The 19546-nt window shown below is 37.0% G+C and overlaps 1 protein-coding gene and 1 non-coding gene across 5 annotated transcripts in view; both read right to left on the reverse strand.

The window, feature by feature from the left end:
* The window catches only part of Akap6 (A-kinase anchoring protein 6), a 425557-nt gene that overhangs the window by 312376 nt on the left and 93635 nt on the right, over nt 1-19546 (reverse strand). For all 4 annotated transcript variants that reach the window (XM_023721810.1, XM_004637098.2, XM_023721809.1 and 1 more), the window contains 2 exons: nt 9315-9566; nt 1382-3148 (listed from right to left, as the gene is read on the reverse strand). In XM_023721810.1, coding sequence (XP_023577578.1) covers nt 1382-3148; nt 9315-9566 — 2019 coding nt within the window. The remainder of the gene's footprint in view (nt 1-1381; nt 3149-9314; nt 9567-19546) is intronic.
* Nucleotides 7829-7992, reverse strand: LOC111818310. The gene has a single exon (XR_002822333.1). It is a non-coding gene; the product is annotated as a U1 spliceosomal RNA (small nuclear RNA).

Here is a 19546-nt window from a genome sequence, read left to right on the forward strand (position 1 = left end):
ATATATATATGCAAAGCAGTTATAAAGCTAGTTTCCCTTAGTTTATTGAAAAGAAAATTTTGTGCTAATACTTTTTGGACAATATTGTATGCATATATCTTGTACTATGAACAACTACTGTGAATATAACAATATACAATGTATTAATTACTGTTACTTTCCTACTAGTCTATTTTGAAACTGTTTTATTATTATTTTTACTTTTTTGCTTAAAATTTTAAAAAATCTGGATGGGTCCTAAAGACTTTGTTCTTCCTTATCTTAGTTTGCCAGTAAGGAAGATACATACTCCTGTCTCTTTCAGGGAGGCAACATGATGAAACAAAAGAGGATTAGACTAAGAATTAAAAGATATTGGTTTGTGTTTCACTTTCCAAGAAAAGTTGTCTGTTCATTGGTCTGTCTATCTACCTATCTAGCCAACAATTTAGCTTGGGAAAAATAACTGAAGGTTAGTGAACCAATGTTTCTATCAAGAAAAAAGATTAATCTTGTATGAACAGATCTTTGCATATAACAGCTTTGAAGATCAAGTTTTAGAACATGTCTGAAAAAAGTGCATCTTTACACATAATAAAGTGCTATACAAATGATACAAGGTGTGGTCATGTGTATGTCACTGAATAAAAAGCCTAACAAAAATTAAATTAACTATATCTATTCCAAATAAAGTTGTAGACAAAGAACTCTTATTACAGAGAGTTAGTCTTTCTGGTCATTTTTTTCTCTTAATTTATAGAGTTCAAAACTGAGAATTTTTATGATTATCCTCGGGGATTATCACATTTAACAATTCACTCAAATCAAATATTTACCAAGAATGCCAATTTCTCACCCCCCAAAACATGGGTGCTACCTAGTATATAAATACAGCACGTTTATAAGAAAGAAGTCTATCAGAGGAAAGAAAAAACTAAGACTTCCAATAAATTAAAAATGTTTGGTCTACTTCAACAGGGAGTCAATAGAGATATAGATGCTACCATGAGCTTAAAATAAATGGCTCAAAAAACACTGAAGGCAATTGGAATGTTCCAATCACACATTCCAAAATACTTGGGCGTGTATGGCTATTGTCCCATTTTATTTTGTGTTACATCTAGGACATCTACCATTCATTGGGATCTCTATTAAGTTTGAGCAATATCAACATAGAATGATATACTAGGCAGGGAATTCTTCAAACTAATGAAATGAAAAGGGCAGTTCCTAGTGATGCACATTATATCAAAATGGAGTGATAACTGCACTCTTCTTTAAGGAACCACTTAGGCTTATCAAAAATAGTAATACATTTAATAACAGGTGAAGAGGAATTGACCCAGGATTTCTTCCAAAAATCAAATAAAACCACCTTATCATTCAGGTAAGACCACCTTACCTCTATTTTTTCCCATATGGCTTCATAATTGTCTTGGTGTTGAATGTCTTCCATTAATTTCTGAATTAAAGCTGATTTTGCAGCAGAATGGCTCTCATTCTTCTCAGAGGATGAAGCTGTCTCTGATTTCTCATCAATATATTTTTTCATGACAGAGTGAGGCATACACAATTCCTCATCAGAAACAATGTCACTCAGGGGTCCAGATTCAATGCTCTCCCCCAGGGAAGAGGCTATGTCACTGGATGAGCTGGGAGACACTCTGCCTAGCCTTGTCTGCTTCTTCTTCACATGGTACACTGGATAGACCTCAGAATCTGAATTCATTTCAGACAGTTCCCAGTCATCAATATCCTGAATACTTTCTGCTTTGGGTTTCTGAGGCAGAAGCTTTGTTAGATTTTCCAATTTCAAAGCTAACACTTCTGTCTGCTTAAGGTGAGAAGGCAGTGCTAAGTATTCATCGGAGCCATACCAGGCCTCCACAACCTGGCCATTCTTGGTGATGTGACTTGGGGATGAAGAGCCACCTTTTTTGTTTTTGTGTTTTGCAAGAAGGGGTATTGGAGACATGATGTTGTCCGAGTCAACAGAGGATTCACTGCTCTGAGTAAAAGGTGGTGAACTGGACGTTTCTGATTGTATTGGCAATTTGGCATTCCAACTTCTCTGATTACATGGTTCGACTGAGGATGTAGAAGCAACATCTGTTTCTTGCCCCTCTATGACCTTGGAAGTAGAAGAAGGTGTTCCATTCAACACTACTGAGCTCTTAGTGTTTTCAGTTTGCTTGCCGGGACTAGTTCCCCGTTTGGGTATTCTGCAGGGAGGTACCCCTTCTGAGGTCTTGTGTGGCTTTGTAAATCGAGGTTTCTCTTTATGGCAGTCATGAAGCCTTCCCAGACTAGAAGAGATTTCTTTAATGTGACTTTTTATTATGTTTTCAAGATTCGCAACACCCACCTTGTATAAACATTCATAGGACTGGCTGGCAGCAGAAGGGCTGTTGGGGTAGGAAGACTGCACTGCCAGGCAAAGCTTAGATCGATCAGGAGGGTCTACTAGGGAAGGGGTGCTTCTGCTCATCTCAGGCTTAAGATCAACCATCTGCTTCTTGCCTTCTTTGCCTTTCAGATCATTCCTAAATGTTTCCTCTTTAAGGAAAAGACCTCTTTTTGGTAATGTGGGCTGTGTAGGAGAGTCCTCATTATAATTAAAGCAATCCCTTATGGATCGCTTGGGAGTTATATTTTCACAAGGAATAGGCTGTTGGCTCTTTGTATCAAGATGTAGATAGGAATTGGATTCTTTCTTCACAGTCTCAGAAGAGGGTTGAACAGTATGTACTACAGCTTCCCCTGAAGACGACATCCCTGATGTTAAACCTGCCTGTTCTTCGGCTGTAGAAGTGCTGTTTTCCTCATCTCCACCTTTGTCCTCTGCTGAGGGAGCTACTTGAGATGCCTCCTCACTGACTGCTTCACTGCAGTTGGAAGGGATGGGGTCAGCAGCCACTGTAAGTAACCCAACACTTCGGATAATCTCAGGGAACTCCTTTTCCATTTCACTATAGCTCCAGGAGTCAAAGGGTTTGGTTTTGACCTGGCTAGAGGTCATGTCACCCAGGCCACCAAGCAAATCTTCACTTGGACTATAGTCAGACAGTTCAAATGCAGTAATACCACAATCCAGCGACAAGTAATTTTGTGAGCATTTGATGGTTAACTGTCCTGAGTCGTCCACTTCTGTTAGAGAATCAAGCCGGCCCTGTAACACACAATGGCAGTGGTATCAGTATATGCAACATCAGTTATTCTCAACTGCCATTCAAATGAAGTTTCAGTAGACATCAATATAAAGATTAGAGAAGCAGCAGTCTCAACTGCTTCTATTTTGACAAACAGAAAAACATATTAACTTATTATCATATTACTTTATATATAATAGCCTGTTCTTGAACATTTAAAGATTTTTTTTTAATCTGGAACATAGACCTTAATAGTCAATCTCAACCCTAAATACCCATTCTTACTTTAATTTTCTATTTTTAAAAGGGCTTTCATCCTTTAATAATCCTTTCTGAAATAAAGCCTTAAGCAATAAAATCTCTTAGAACAAAGTCATGTAAGAGTAAAATCTCCATGAAAGGTTATATATTTTTTTTATTTTTGTTTTGCTGTCCCTTTAGCACCTATCACAGTGTCTAGGTCACTAGAGGTGCTCAATAAATACTTTAAGTGGAATAATGAATTGTATTAAGCTAATCACATTAAATGAATATCCACAAATCACAAGAAGGTTCACTACTCAATTTGCAAATACATCACAGAAATAATTTGAGACCAGTTTCTGTCTGCCCTTATACTTTCAAACTACACACAAGTGATTCTGCAGAGAGTTAACAAGTGCTAAAACTTTATTATCTAGACCCATCTCCTCCTTCCACTCTAGTGGCAAAATTTCTATTATTTATAATTCTAAGTAGGTTAGTTTGATTTAAAACATCTATGATTTTAAAAATAGCATTACAAGTAGGTATTTCAACTTTTTGCCCTTTAATTGTGTGATAAAGGCCTTTGTCCCATCACTAAATATAATTTCTTTATTTCTGGTATAGTACTGGAGATTGAACCCAGGGCCTTATGCATGATGAGCAAGGGCTCTAACACTCAGCTAACCCCAAATGCTCTAACATACTTTCTGATATCACACAGCAAACAGGAAGATTTTAGATTGATGATATGGGGTAAAAAGATTTCTGGAATATTAATATGCTTACCAAGTCAAAGAACAGCCTACTATAATCCAGCCCCTTAAGAAATGAGAGAAAAAAATAGAAAAGCAAAATGTTTTTATGGCCCTCAGACCATCATTTTGCTAAAGAAGAAATGGTATTTAGCCTACTGAATCCAGCACACATAGTTACTGGACCACACTCCTTTATTTTATTTTATTTTTTTCCTCGGAACCGGGAGATTGAACTCAGGCCCTTGCGCTTGCCAGGGAAGCGCTTATTCTACTGAGCCATCTGACCGACCCCTGGACTGTGCCTCTTTCAACCATGTTATCCAAAGATCTGTTCTCACTATGAGCTTTCATGGGGTTTTATTCATTTGTTTTGTTTTAAAAATGTTCTCTTTCTTTACACTTATACTTTGACTCTATCTCCCACTCATCTCACTCTTACTCCAAAACATTTAAGAAATTCAAATAATAATGATGAGAAGCCTCTTTCAACTTTTGGAAGCCTTGGTTTTCTCATCTCTATATTGAGATGGCTCATTATTATTACTTTTTCACTGAATCTTGCAACTTTCTTCTTGAATCTATACTATTATACTTTTTTTAAACAAGAGGAGTCTGAACCAAGAGAAGATACACAAGTAGCCCATCACATCATGACCATGGGCTAATTTAGGCCTTGGACCAAAGCTATCTGACCCAAAGCCCAAGTCTTAAAAACTGGGTATTATTTTTAACTAATATCCTTTCCTCCAATTTATTTTGCTCACTGCTACCAGAATAACCATTAAAAATTGAACATGTGATGTTATTACTTCTCTGCTTAAAATTGTTTACTAGCTTCCTCTTACTGTTAGGTTAAAAAAAATCCAAGGTCAGCCATGAAGAATCTCTCATTCTACTTTCCCCTCCATGGCTGCATCCAACCACAGCGTTCTCCTCTCAGTTTCTGCACATACACGTTCTCTCCTACCTTGTGCACTTTGCACATACTACTTTTTACTGATCTAACTCTGCTTTCCTCGCTACAATTTTGGCTCAGGTTTTCATCTCTTCAAGCTTCCAGACCCTCAGCTAAGTCAGACTCTTTCACTGTAAGCTCTCAAATCTATGCTCTTTTCCCTATAAGCATACATCTCAGTATGAATAAATGCTGTAGTGACTCTCTGACTAATTTGCTCCTCCCATTATTTGTAAACACTATGAGAGTATAAATCATACAGAAGATGGTTGCCTGACCTAGGTTCTACCAGCATTTAGCATACAAGTCTATGGAGCACCAAAATCTTATATGTTAAATGAATGAAAGAATGAATGACTTTTTGGAAGAGCTCTCTTTGCCTTCACGTAATTTCTTCCTCTGGTTAGATACTTTTAGTTGACTCCAATTATTAAAATCTCAAGCTTAGGAGTTTAATTCTGAGTCTAGCAGTAATTAACTATGTCATTATAGATTAGTAGTTTCCATCATCTGTAAAAGGAAATGGTAAGCTATGTCTTAAGAATGGGGATAGGTAAAGGAAACAACCCAAATGAGACACTAGTCTGGTACATAAACTAATGATCAGTAAACGTTCACTCATTACTTATTATGCATTATTATATTATTATTTTTGTATATAAATGGAGAGAGTTTCACCAAGAGGATAGTTATCTCTAATGTTAAATTCTGCCAAAGTTAGAAATCAGTACTAACAGATTTTCTAAATGGAATTGTGATACTTTCATGTTTTGCACCTAGAATCTTTAAAAAACAAAATCCAAAGTCCAAAACACCAAGGAATGAGTCAACCAAACAAAAGTTGTACTTTGTGCAATTTTACCATACTAACAGTGAGATTCTTAATTTAAAAGCAGGCTGCATTATTAAAAATTTTGTTTTTCATTACTTAGAAGTTGCTTTTTATATAGATAATATTATAAATGAAAATAATATTATAAATGCCCAAACTATACCAAAATACTTACATAAATTACCAACTAGTAGAAATTTGCAACATTATTTTTCTATTTTTTTCAGTTACTGCACTACAATAATTATATGATATTAAAGAAGCACTAAAGTGTTTCTATGATGAGTAGAGAAAAATATATTTTTGGGAGTTTGAGGTAACAAACCCCTGAGAGTATCAACCACCTGCTTTTCAACAAATTTGGAACACCATGGCACTAGGGTTATATTTAGCCCCTGTTTGGGTGGTCATAGCAGGTGAAGACCAGGCATACTACCTGGAAAAATAGGTGCTCAATTAAAAATGCTAGATGCTAAAATTCCAGCTACTCAGGGGCTTGAGGTATGAAGATTGAAAAATTTGAGGCCAGCCTGAGCAACTTAAGAGTCAAAATAAAACTAGAAAGGGCCAAGATGTAGCATAATGGTGTAGCACTTGCCTAGCATGTACAAGGCCCTGAGTTTGATCCCCAGTATTACAAAACAATAATAATAGTAATAATGAATGTTAGATGAATATATTGAATATACATATAAGATGAACATATAGATACATCTAAAAAAATAGAGTATGGTTGGCTTTTCCTAAATCTTCACTGTTTAGAAAAGAAAATATGATATTCAAAAGCATTTCATGTTTCAAAAGCAGCCCTCTCTGACTCTGCTGCTTTCAGGTAGGCCAGCTATCTCAGTTGAGTGATTTCCACTCAAGGATACCTATCTTTAATTCATAATTCATTTATTAATGTGGAAAAAACTTTCCTAAATAAAAATAATTACACAAGATACAACAGGCTTTCATCATGTGGAGACAGTTTTAAGAAAAGAAAGTTCTGATCACACAGCAGATGAATAAAGACTTGTATTCTTTAAAAGATTGGTTACTAATACTAATATTTTTAATACTGTTGCTTCCTTCTAGATCATTTTCCCAATAAAGTCTCAGTGGGTACAAAATTAGGGATGACTCACATGGGTTTTACTGCCTATGAAAGTATGCATTCAAATATACCTCTATTTAATGTTAGGAAACAGCCTTTTGGATGAAAGTTATATTTTAGAAAATTTATTCACCTTATTGAGGAGTAATTTACTCATTTTATTACTGTCTTCAGTCTTGTCTCAGGAATCAAGAAAGCCATCCTAGCACATTTTTCTGATTTGAAGAAAGAAATTTGCTTTGTTCTTCACCCATAATTAACTGAAACATAGTTTCAAATACTTCCGTAAACTTTGCTTTTGACACTGTATTATATTTTGCCATTAACTGAACACAAAATTTAATACTTATAATTTTAGATCTGTTTCTTAAAGTGCCCCAAGAGTATTTAAGCACCCATCACTACTTAGCAGTCACTTCTGTGCTCTAATTTAGTGCTCTTACTGAGATGAGAGTTAGAATTTCCTTGTTTTAAGTACAGACATAGTTAAAAAAAAATTGTATTCACCTCTGTCCTCCAACTCTCTTTTTAAATCTTACTCTATGGTATTTGTTATATTTTAACTCCTTATATAAGGAATTAAAGCTGGCAAAACCTCTTACTAGAATGCCACGTATCCCAAGAGTCCTCAAACCAGATGAACTAAACTAGACTCGGCTTCCTTCCTGCTGTACCATGTTAGGATTTCATAATTCTGAATGAATTCCAGAAAGCGGCAGTGGACTGAGAAGAACAAGTACAACAGATGGGTAAGTGTGAAGCAAAGATTTTTTCTAATGGACAGGAGGAAAAGTATACAATTTTTTTAAAAAATAGGGGACAATGCAAACACAGCCCCCCACTACCACAAATTATGCAATCGGGTTTCCCACATTTGGGGAAATCTCAGGGGTCAGCACATCCGGAGTGCAATGGATAAGCCTCGCGCTGGGAAAGCCACCTTCATGATCATGGTATCTCCCCTGCTAGGCTAGTATTCACAAACATTTTTAGTGCTTTAATTTACATTATATTAATCATTCTTAAGAATTTCTGTTTTATAACAATGACATTTTAATGAATGAAATTTTCATGTCTATGATTTTCAGGCCACCCATCTAAAGTGATATCTCCCTTTTACACATATAAAACGGTGATCATATTTTTCAATTTAATTCAACCTCGCAGAGATTTATAAAAAACAATACAAACCAAGTGCTGTAGATAGTACAGAGATTAGTGTAGTCTAGAGCCATACAACTCATTTATCCTATGATTACTCTACTGCTGCATCATGTCCACACTACCTCAGTAACAAGGAGAAGTAACTGAAAACAGGCTGTTACAAAGTTACAGGAGAATAAAGTAGATTTTGAATCCCAAAGACTTGTAGGTCCAGCAGAGAATTTGTGACAGCAAAAGATTTTGTAATTCAGCCTCCCAGGGTGCTAGAATTCGGTCTTCTTTTAGAAATTATTCACCAAGAATAACAACAACAAAAAAATGAGTTGTAGAATATTCTAAGTTCATTTAATTCACTGAATTCAAAATTATTTTTCTGAAGCATGAATCTAATGACCAACACTTGAACAAACACATTTTTTGTGTGTGTGTTTGAAAGAAGGTCCAACTCTCTTAATATGGTTTCAGAAGATTTCATTTTCACAATCTGACTCTGGCTTACCTGTTGGCCAAATCCTGCCTGGTCTCTCAGGTTTTTGACCCACTCCTAACCTACTTATGAACCACTCATCCTCTCTTACCTCTTAGTCTCTGGTCATGCCACTCCCTCTGTGTAGAACTTTTTTTTACTCTTACTTGTCTGTTGAAAGTGGCCTCTCCTGCAGGTATCAGGTATCTCACTTCTGGATTTCCTGTGTGAGTTGTGTACATCATTTTCTGTCCTCCAACTGCATCCTTTCAACTTACCATAGTTTGAATTTAATGTTTGTTCACTTGTTTCCATTTACAACTACTCTTAAAGCTCTTTGAAGGCAATGACTGTGTTTTGATTAATGCAATAGTCTAAGCACTTAGTGCTTGTATATAAGATGTGCTCAATAAACAGGTATGAAATATTTGAGGGTTTAAGAGGAAATCAGGCTAGTTATAGAAAGCTATAGACAGAGTCTGTGCAAACTACCAAGTGTGAGTTAATTAATTAATCCTCATCCATGTCAGAAGGGTCCTTCAGTCACTACACCTAGATTCAAAGCCTTCGTCAAGCTCCACTTATTTACCTACAAAGAATGTCTGTCATACATTTCTAAACTTAAAATACCCTCAAATGTTATAATTTGACTTCAAAGGAAACACTCACCTCCTTGGTCTCTTCAGAGAAAGCTTGTAGAATGTCAGTCTGCCTGGTGTAGTTGCCATTAGCATCCTGCAATCCCTGCAGAATGCGCTCTCTCAGAACTAACACAGAGACTCGAAGCTGGTGCCAGAGGAGCTGTACTGTGTGGATGTCCACGATCACATTGACAGAGTAAGACAGCAGTTTGAGAGAAAACTCTGTTTCAAGGAGGGCGTGGATTTGCTCAACATGGTCAGAAATATCTTCACAAATATCCTGCAATAAAGTAAAACAAGATATGTAAGGAGGATTACTTTGTCTTGTCTTGGAGGTAAATATGGGGGAGGGAAGTCATTCTTTTACCTTATTCCAACACTCAGGACCAATAGTAGCATGTCTTGGATACCTGACATTTGTTTTTGTTCTGATTCTATTTTTATGTGCAGGGTATTCAATACATGCAGGTAAGTTTATTTTCCCCAAACTACAAAATCTCACTATCCTTTCAGGTATCCAAATGAAAATTCCTACCAAGGGAAAAGGTTCTCCTCATCCATTCACTTTTTTAAAAAATCTTTTTTACTATCTGTTTCACATTCCAGCTGTGGTATTTGCTAGTGGTGAGCTATACAGTACACAATCCTTTAGGATGGAAAAACCATGCATACATTTAGTGTGAAGAAAGACAGGCTACAGTGCATGCTTCATAGGTGCTCTCAGACGCTTTGAGTAAGCTCTGATGGTTTGGGCATAAGAAGTAGTTATCACTCTCCCACAAGGACACAATGTCAATACATAAGCTCACAATGGATATCTAAACTTCCAACCTATCTTTTGCAAGCGCAATTAGTTTTAAGAAGCAAAGCCATAAAATTTTCAATGACAAAAGTGACAAAAACTGGGAGTTTGGGGAGTTATTTGGTTGTTTGCAAATATCAATCATTTTATTCATTATTCAGCCGAGCATTCACAATCTCACCTCTCAGGGACGGTTGTACTCTTTGATTATACTACCATTCAGTTTTGCTTAAGACTTAGACATTTTAAACAAAACATTATTGAATCATAGCTCCAATCTCCTTCACACATATTATTGGACAGATTTGTATCTGACATGTCATTTGTTCTTAGGAGTTTCCAAATTTCCATTGTTCTGTCAGAGACCAGAAGCTTGAAATGAATGGCATCAATGGTAGTATTTACCTGGGCAATTTAAGAGACCATTAGGTATCAAAATGATGGGAGAATCAGCTAAAAGTACTCAGCGTCTCATTTTTAGTTGTGCATCAGTGATTTTTTAAATGGGGCTTTTAGTTTGATTTTTGTTAAAATTTCAAGATAGCATTTGAGTTCTGAGCCTTATCATCAGTGTCAAAACAGTCTTTCTACAGTGGAAACCTGATTTCATGTAGTCCTGTTACATATTTTTCAAAGAAAGCTTCTAAAAACTCCTTTACATTACACTGAAGAACACACCTGGTTCACGTTTTTCTCTCTCCATACTAAGCATACCCTTATTTTAAGTTATTCACAGGGATGAACCAATTAACCCTGGCCTAAACTTCCTTTATTCTACAATTCCTAGGACTTTCATATCACAGCTGTACCCTTTCCATCCATTTGTGTAACCATATCAGAAGGTCATTTATGTCACCAGCCAGTCTTACCAACTTTTTCACTTCTGTCTCCTATTTGAGGAGCTATTCCACTTTACCCAGTCCACTAGCTCCTTTATTCTCTTTCTCATAGTCTACTAGCTCCTTCATTCTCTTTCTCATATACATCTATGGTGCTCATTTTATTTTCTTCGTAATATTTCAACTTCCTCACACTCCTGATTTCATAACTTCATTTTTAGCCTGTGTCTCTTGAGTATCACTTTGCTCCTCAGGTGCAGAATATACATCTAGAGGAGAAAAAGGCCTATACAGTCTTTATGCCACTTTCTTAGAATAGCCGCATCAGTATCTCTCAGCTACTCCACTGTCATATAAAAAGTTATATATACCCTCAGTGCCCTGAAAATAATGACAAAACATATGTGATCTGTTCCTCTTATACATGATTTGGCTCTTTCATAATGATACAGAAATGTAGTCAGGGCTGGGTCATGGGTCAAGATTGCCAGGCAACTATACAGGGAAAATAACTTATTAGACATGCTAAATAATCATTACTGTCTCTCAACTCAACTCCTCCATCACTAGGAAAGGAAAAGAAAGGTAAATGGGCCCAGCCCACAGAAGCAGATGAACCCTAAAGGGAAAAAAAATCACCCTCCCTACAAATGACTTCCCTCTGTTGAATATTTTGGCAATGTACACGCACAGCCCCCGCTAATTCCAAAAGAAAATACTGTGCCATGTCGGCCCCACCCCCAGGGAGCACTGAGACAGTGATTGAGACTGGGTGTGGTGGCATGCACCTGTAATCCCAGGTGCTTGGGAGGCTGAAAACAAGATCACTACTAATCTGATCTGTGTAGTAAGACCCTGTACTAAATACATAAAACAAACAAGAAAAAAGAAAAAAAAAGATAATTAATAGCACGTTAGAACTTTCTGGAGTCTATTAATTTAATTATTTTTGTGCCCTCTACTATGCCACCGTTGTCAAATTTGACAAAACCCCATGAAGAGACAAACTGCATAATAGAGGCTACAGATGTGATTGTGTGTATATGTGTGAATATGTATGTGTGTCCCTTCCCCAAATATAGCTTTTACTTTGAACATCTGATGAGAGATTTATGTAGAGAGGATAACTGAGTAATTCTGAGCTATATATTTTTACTAATAGAAAATCCATTTGTCCCTCTTCATCAATGCTGAACAAATATTTACAGAATAATTAGTTGGAGGTTTCTGAGACAGCCCCTTAACAATTACTGTTTGTTAAACATTTATATGAAGAAGCTGAAGATTATGGGCTTCTGTTTATGTTTATTCACTCAGATAACCAGATATCTGTTTTAAAAACAATTTGCTGAATGGCTGCTTCTCAGCAGGAACATTTTGGAATTAAAAGGCTCTAAGAGATCTGAGGTGTTGGGGGTCCCTGCAGGCACTTGATTAACAAGGTGAAGCAGAAGCAGGGAGTCAGGCCTATTAGGGCAGCCTCACTGATGCATGGGAAGAATGACAAGTGCAGACTCCTTGCAAATGTGCTGTGAACGTAAGGCAACCAGAAACTAGACCTCAGCTCTCACGGCTAAACTGCTCAGTGCCTAGCAGAGTTGCAAAGCTTATTGTGCTCCTCAGTGGAAACTAGGTAGTAATCTAAGAAGAAAATCATTTTTTTAGCAGCATAAAAAGAAGCAATCCCTTTGTAATTGGACATTGTCTATCTACCTACGTCCCCGTCGAACTGCCTGTCCATCCACTTTAAAACCTATACATACAATCTTTCTCCTCATTATCTTTTTCTAAAATTTCTAAAAATTTATTTATTTATTTATTTGGTGCAGGGTTTCACTATGCAGCTCAGACTCGTAGTGATCCTCCTGTCTCAACCTCTCCAGTGCTAGAATTATAGGCGTGCACCACCATGTCTGGTTTCTGTGGCCAGCATGGTGCGCCCAGGGTTCTAGGGCTGGCACAGCATGTAGTACCAGGAATCAGACTCAGGTTCTTGCGTTTGCCAGGCAGGTGCTTAGACCACCAAGCTGTCTCCCCAACCTCTCCTTATTTTCTTACTAAGAGTATTTAACAGTAGATAAAATTCATTGTTTATTCCACAACTTGCAATTTAAAAACACTTAAAAAGACAATGACTGTTTATACTGATATACAGTTGATACAAAATTAAACCCAACAAATGTTTATGTTTGATTTCAAATTCACTCCCATTTTGAGAGGAAAGGATGGTAGTATTACAGGCAGCTGAGTTTGATAGAAATATTATAGACAGTCAGACAGAGCCAGGCCCTCAAAGGAGACAGCACAAAAGACAAGATACCTTACAACTGTGGGAGGAATGGATATTCCTGCTGTGAACCAGACCTAAAGACCTAAAGGCCAAATAAATGCTAAAAGAGTAACACCTAGGATTGATATTCTAAATAAGTATCAATCACCTGGAAAGACCGAAGTGAGTCACTAGTCCAGCCCCCAACAGGAAAAAACCCTGCCTCATATTCATGCTCGCTTACTCCGTGACTGGCTTCCCCATTTGGTCCTGGGCCATAATCAACTTTGCCTGAGCAATGATGCTTGCAATCCCATTGGTTGACCATAGTCTTGTCCCACCCCACATCCACCTAAGCGAGTTCTCCCTTTCTCCACTTTACCCCACATGGTTTTACACTATAGAAGTCCCTGGAAGAGACAGCTTCCTGAGGAACTACCCACTCGGGCCCCCCTCCTGTCCCTCTCTTGGACAGGAGCTTTCTTTCCCTCAATAAATATATTCTGCTTATAACCTCCATTTGTTCCTAAAATTCATTCTTGAATTTTAGAGAACACAAACTCGCACAGCTCAGGTTGGAAGATCGTGTTTTCCATATGTCATTTGGATGTTCCCTATATCGTTTGGAGGTCACCCACCACAGATCAGTTTTTCTCCCTGTATCAGTAGTAAAAAAAAAAACCAAAAAACTGGATAATCCAAGAGCGGTACAAAGATACTGAAGATTATATGGGTGATGGCCATGGAATCCTATCAGCAGTGATAGAAGAGAAAATGAGTTCTGCTAGTTCACCTCCCCAAAGCAAGCTATTGTGAAAGCTTACCTTTTATAGACTAAGTGTGAAATTATCCCATTTTCCTGTTGACATGTGATTCTTGCTTATGTTCCCACCAGTTTTAGCCCCACACTCGAACGTTGCCTGGCAGACCTTTCCTCTCTAACTTTTGGATTTCTCCTTGATTCCCAAGTATGCCTCACCTGAGACAATGGGATCATGGAAAGATCCATGTCCAGACTTCTCTCAGTCTCAAGACTTCAGATTTAGACTCTTAGCCTTAGATAGTCTTTATCTTTTCGTAAGCCATATCTAGGAACAAAGAGTTGAAGGCCTTTTGGGGGTACAAAGTTAGAAGAAAGAAAGTCTGAACAAAGAAAGGCAGTTAAAGATACCAAGAAAAACTTTGTCAATCTTCACAACTTTGCCTAAAGCTGGACCGTTACCTTATACTGTTAAGGACAGATGAAAACTACCAGACTTAACTTCTTATGAATATATTATTAGATCATAGTATGATCTTTCATATAATGTATGGATAGTTTATCATCAACAGAATATAGCTTCATTACAAGAGGATCTCTTTCTTTTTTTCAGAATTTTTTATTTCTGTATGTGAATTGTCTCCCTAACTAGAGGTCTGCTTTGCTAGGATTACTTTATATAATTAGTGGTTACCAATAATTTGGTCTTTGTTTTCACAAGCTTACTATTTCTGTGACAAAACTCCTGAGATCAGTAATTTATAAGGAGGAAGGATTTACTTTGGTTCATAGTTTCAGAGTGTTCAGTCATGGTCACTAGCCTGTTGACATTATATCATGGTAGGAGGAGCATGTAGTGGCTTATATCTGTATGTACAGTATGCAGTAACTTCAAAACACAAACTATTGATACATACAATGATTTGCATAAATCTCAAGGCATCATATAAGTGAAAGAATCCAATCTCAAAAGGTTATACACATCCAATTCTATTTATATGAAATTCTCAAGAGACAAACCTATAATAATGAAGACTCACTATATAGTAACTGTGAGTGGCTGGGGGTGGAAAGGGCATGACTGGGACTGATAATGCAAGAAAGGTTTTTATTTTTGTGAGAGGGGTAAACTGTTCTATATCTTGGTAGTGGAGGTGATGATACAAATCTACATGTGAGTTAAAATTTGTAGAAATATACCCCAAAAGTCAATTTTTATTATTTTTTTATTATTTTTTACTTTAGTGAAGTATCCACAGGGTGTTCAGAATCTTGCTACTAGATCAGACTCATAGTGATTCTCCTGTTTACAGCTTCTCAAGTGCTGGGATTACAGTTGCACACCATTCTCAGTGCGCCCCGGAGGTGGGGTCAGCATGGCAGGCCCAGGGATAGAATCCCCAGCCTTTGCACCTGCTCGTAGGCACTTTAATCCACTGAGCCATTTGGCTGGCCCAAAGTATGAAATTCAATTTTGCTTCATATACTTCACATAATAAGGGTCTTAGTTTGGTAAAGTGGTCCATGTTTGTAAGCCCAACATTTAAGAGGCTGAGGCAAGAGGATGGTGATCTGAAAATCAATGTGAGCTACACAACAAATGAGGATGTCCTGGACTCCATGGTAAAACTCTGTCCAAATAATAAGTAAATACCAGAAAAGAAAGGAAAAATAGATTTAAAAGTATGTAGTCTCAACAAAAGGCACACAGAAATTCATTCTGAAGGTGTTTCATCACGACAGCACTCATGGGATGCTGGGGAGACTCTCAGCAAAGTCAGCAGGTACAGGCCACAACTGGTGAAAGAAAACTCAAAGGAAAACAATTTGAAGGAGGTCAACAGTTGAAATCCAATAACAGAGTGTTTAGAATAAGAAATAGGGTTGCTTATTGATAATGGTAGATTTCAGTCCAGTTTGGGCCAACATTGTCATCTTGAGAAACAGTGAAATTCTTCTGAGAGAAGAAGCTGAGTGTGGCAGCTGCGAATCAGCTCCCAGCCTAACTGCCAGCATCCGGTGTGTATCAGGCATAGCGGTTCTCCCACTGGGACATGGGTCCAGGCAAAGAAATGTTTGCCAGAGAGAGCCTCTCTGCAGCAAAGCACCAAAGGATGGTGCAGGCTAGAGAGATGCTCAGAAGGTACTGGCTGGGATAGCTACATGAGCCCCACGGACAAACAGCAGCAAAGTCGTGGTCCTGGTCAGGAATCCAGAACCAGGCACTATGGGATCTATGAGACAGTGGGAAACATAGGGACTGTGATCCATGAACTCAGGATAAAGGACTCTATCTGGGACAGTACTACTGTGCTCAGCACATTTTTTGTTGTATTGTACCTTTTCCTACCAAGACCCAAAGGCTACAGAACTCAGTGCAGACAGGCACACTCCCACCAATGCCTAGAATTCTTTAAATTCAGCACAGTGGGACCACAAGGCCCCTAGAAAACAATAAACTCTTGGATTGATTTTAAAAAGCAAAAACAGATGTAACTAACAAAAACATGCAAGCAGGAGCATTTCTGAGACTCAAAAGTGCTAGGAGTCAAAATAAAATAAAAGAAGCCAACAGGCACCTAGGAGTGGAGGTGTGTGTATTGGCTCCTGCATAAGGTTGTAGCTAGAGAAAGGTTTAGCAAAAAAAAGGGCACAGTAGGACACTGGAGTCCCAGAGAGGTGAACAAAGGGGAGAAAATAGCAAAGTGTGAGGTGGAAACTCCACTAGGAGCTGGATGTTGTCCCCTACCAGGGAGAGGGAGGCCACAGACCTATCAGCATTCTGAGATCACTAGAGGCTCCCAAGTTCTACCTCTTGCAAATAACAGAATAGACAAACCAAGTTCAAACATTCAACCTTACCAAAAAAGCAGGGCAATTGTTTGTCTTCTTTTATTTTATTTATTTTTTTTTCTTGTTAGGTTTTGTGATTGCTAGGCATATCTATCTATCTATCTATCTATCTATCTATCTATCTATCTATCTATCTGTATAAGTTTTCTGCTACAGATTGTATAATGTTGCATACTGTTTAGACACATTTACCCACACCAGTGGCTGTGTCTTAGCATTATCAAACCTTGTTAAACCATCACTTCAACAGTTAGATATAATCTCCCTATCCCTACTCTTACCTTCAATTTCAGTCTCATCCTACCCCAAACTTTCTTCTATTTCTTGGCTTCCCTTCCTTATGGTCCTTTTATTCTCTTTTCCTACTTATCTTTTTCTTACATAGACTACTAAAATTAAACGTGATAGTATCTTATCATCTCATATTAGGTTCTCCCACACCAAGGGTTGTTTTACAGAGTTTGTAAAATCAATGTCTTTGTTCAGTCATTAATGGGACTTGATCTCCCTGTATCCTCTCTCACTGCCTAATTCCCTTCCCCCATTTTCTTTCCTTACTTCCTCTTTCATTCTCTCTCTAACCCTCTTCTCTCCCCTTTTCTCTCTTGGAAGTAAGTGCTATTATCAAAACTTTCTCCTACTTTTTCTATTTTGGAGAATATATGAAGCGGTTATATCACGAACAACTGCGTACAAGTATCAGATAGTGTTTATGTCTCTATTGTGTCCTATACAGACCTATAATGTTCTACCTCACCAAAGGTTGGTGCTTAGTTCTTCTACCACTGGATTTCTATTAGTTTATGAATTGGACACAATCTCCATAAAGGCTCCCTTGTTTTGTATTAAAATTTTCTCCCTTTTATTATTTAAAATTTCCTCCCAGGTTTTTCTCTTTCATTACCAATTATTTTTTTTTTTTGTGGGTTATTGAAAGTGTTGAGAACTTTTTAAAGAAGCTCTAAGTTATGTTTTTGGTTTTGGACGTTGTTATTACCAGTAGTTGTTTTTTGCCTGCAGTATAGTGCTGGGGACTGATCCCTGCATTTTCAATAGGTAGGGCCCTGAATCACGTCTGAAGCCATGGGCATATTAAAGCAGGAAACCACTTAATAGTGAGATTCCCATAACAATGCAAAGTCTTTTGTACCAACTGAGCTGCACTTTGACCTCCAAAGCTCATAGCCCCCCAAAACCTAATTTAATAGATGCTGAAGTAGATGAATTTCAGACCAAAAGACTCAAAAAGAAAACCCAATGAAAAAGATGGAAAAGATCAGAGAAAACATAAATAAGTAGCTGACTGAATCAATTAAAACTTGTAAGTAAACAATTATTAACCACTAAGATGATCAGTGAGTTTAGAAGAGAAACAAATACTAATTAGCAGAACGAATTAAGAAAGACAATGAAGGCTATCTTCAGCAAAGAAGTAGAGAATATGAAAGAAATCAAGCAGAAATCTTAGAAATGAAAAACTCAATCTAAATATTTGGCAGTAAAAATCTTAAGTTGGAAGACAGAATATCAGGACTTGATGATAAGTAACATGAATAAACTTACATAACAATATTTAAAAAAATAGAGATAATCCAAGAGTTCTGAGATGACTCTAAAAGAACAAACGAGGATGACTGGAATGTAGGGAAGGTTGGAGTTAGAATTTAATGATCCAAAGTTTTATTCTCAAAACTTATTGCAGAAAGTTGTACAAATCTAGAAAATGAGAGATACCCAAGGTAAATGAGGCACGTACAAACTGCAAATAGACACTACTAGAAAAGAACCTCTCTAGACACATCATAATCTAAATCCCACAAATTCAAGAACAAAGAGAGAATACAAAGGCTGTTTTTAAAAATCACAATTTACAAAGTCAAGCCCATCAAAATGACATCGTATTACTCAATACAAACCTTAAAGGCCAGGAAAACCTGAGGTGAAGTTATTACAGCCCTAGAAAAAATTGTTATTGGTTCATAGAAAGGAAAGGTTTATGCCTCTATTGTTTGATCAAGTTTTCATGCCTATATCTTGTAATATGAACAACTACTTTGAAGATAACAATACACAATGTGCTAACCATTGTTACTCCCCTACAATCTTGTTTTGAAATTTTATGATTGTTTTTATTGTTTATTTTTTTCTTTATAATAATTTTTTAAAAAGAAAATAGTTGCCAATCCATATCAAATGCTGAATGGTTAACTAAACAGAGGCAATGAAGTCAACATCACAGAAGCATCCAAAGGGGAAAAAAAAAATATCACTGGGAGAGCAGTTAGACAAAAGAAAACGAGGAATCAGTGCTAGAAAAATAGTACAATGACATTAATCAATAAATACTGTTCAGTAATAACATTCAATGTAAATGGTCCCAGTTTCTCAATCAAGACACAGCATAGAAGAATGGATCAAAAAATAAAACCCAACTATTTTACCTGCAAGAATCTTGCCTTGTCCACAAAGAAACATACAGAAAGTGAAAAGATGAAAAATGATACTCCATGCAACCAGCGCTCAAAGACTACTTTAATTTCTGACAAAGTTAACTTCAAATTAAAATGGTGAGAAGAGATGAAGAAAGTCACCACACATCTGTAAAGGCAACAATTTACAAAGAAGAGACAATAATTTTTTATATTAATTTTATTGAGAAAGAAGTAGCAATGAGACAGTTTCAAAACAGGTTAGTGGGGCAGTTACAATAATTAATACATTGCATATTGTTGTCTTT

The sequence above is a fragment of the Octodon degus genome, unplaced genomic scaffold (genome assembly GCF_000260255.1).
Source record: "Octodon degus isolate 3935 unplaced genomic scaffold, OctDeg1.0 scaffold00086, whole genome shotgun sequence".
Lineage (NCBI taxonomy): Eukaryota > Metazoa > Chordata > Mammalia > Rodentia > Octodontidae > Octodon > Octodon degus.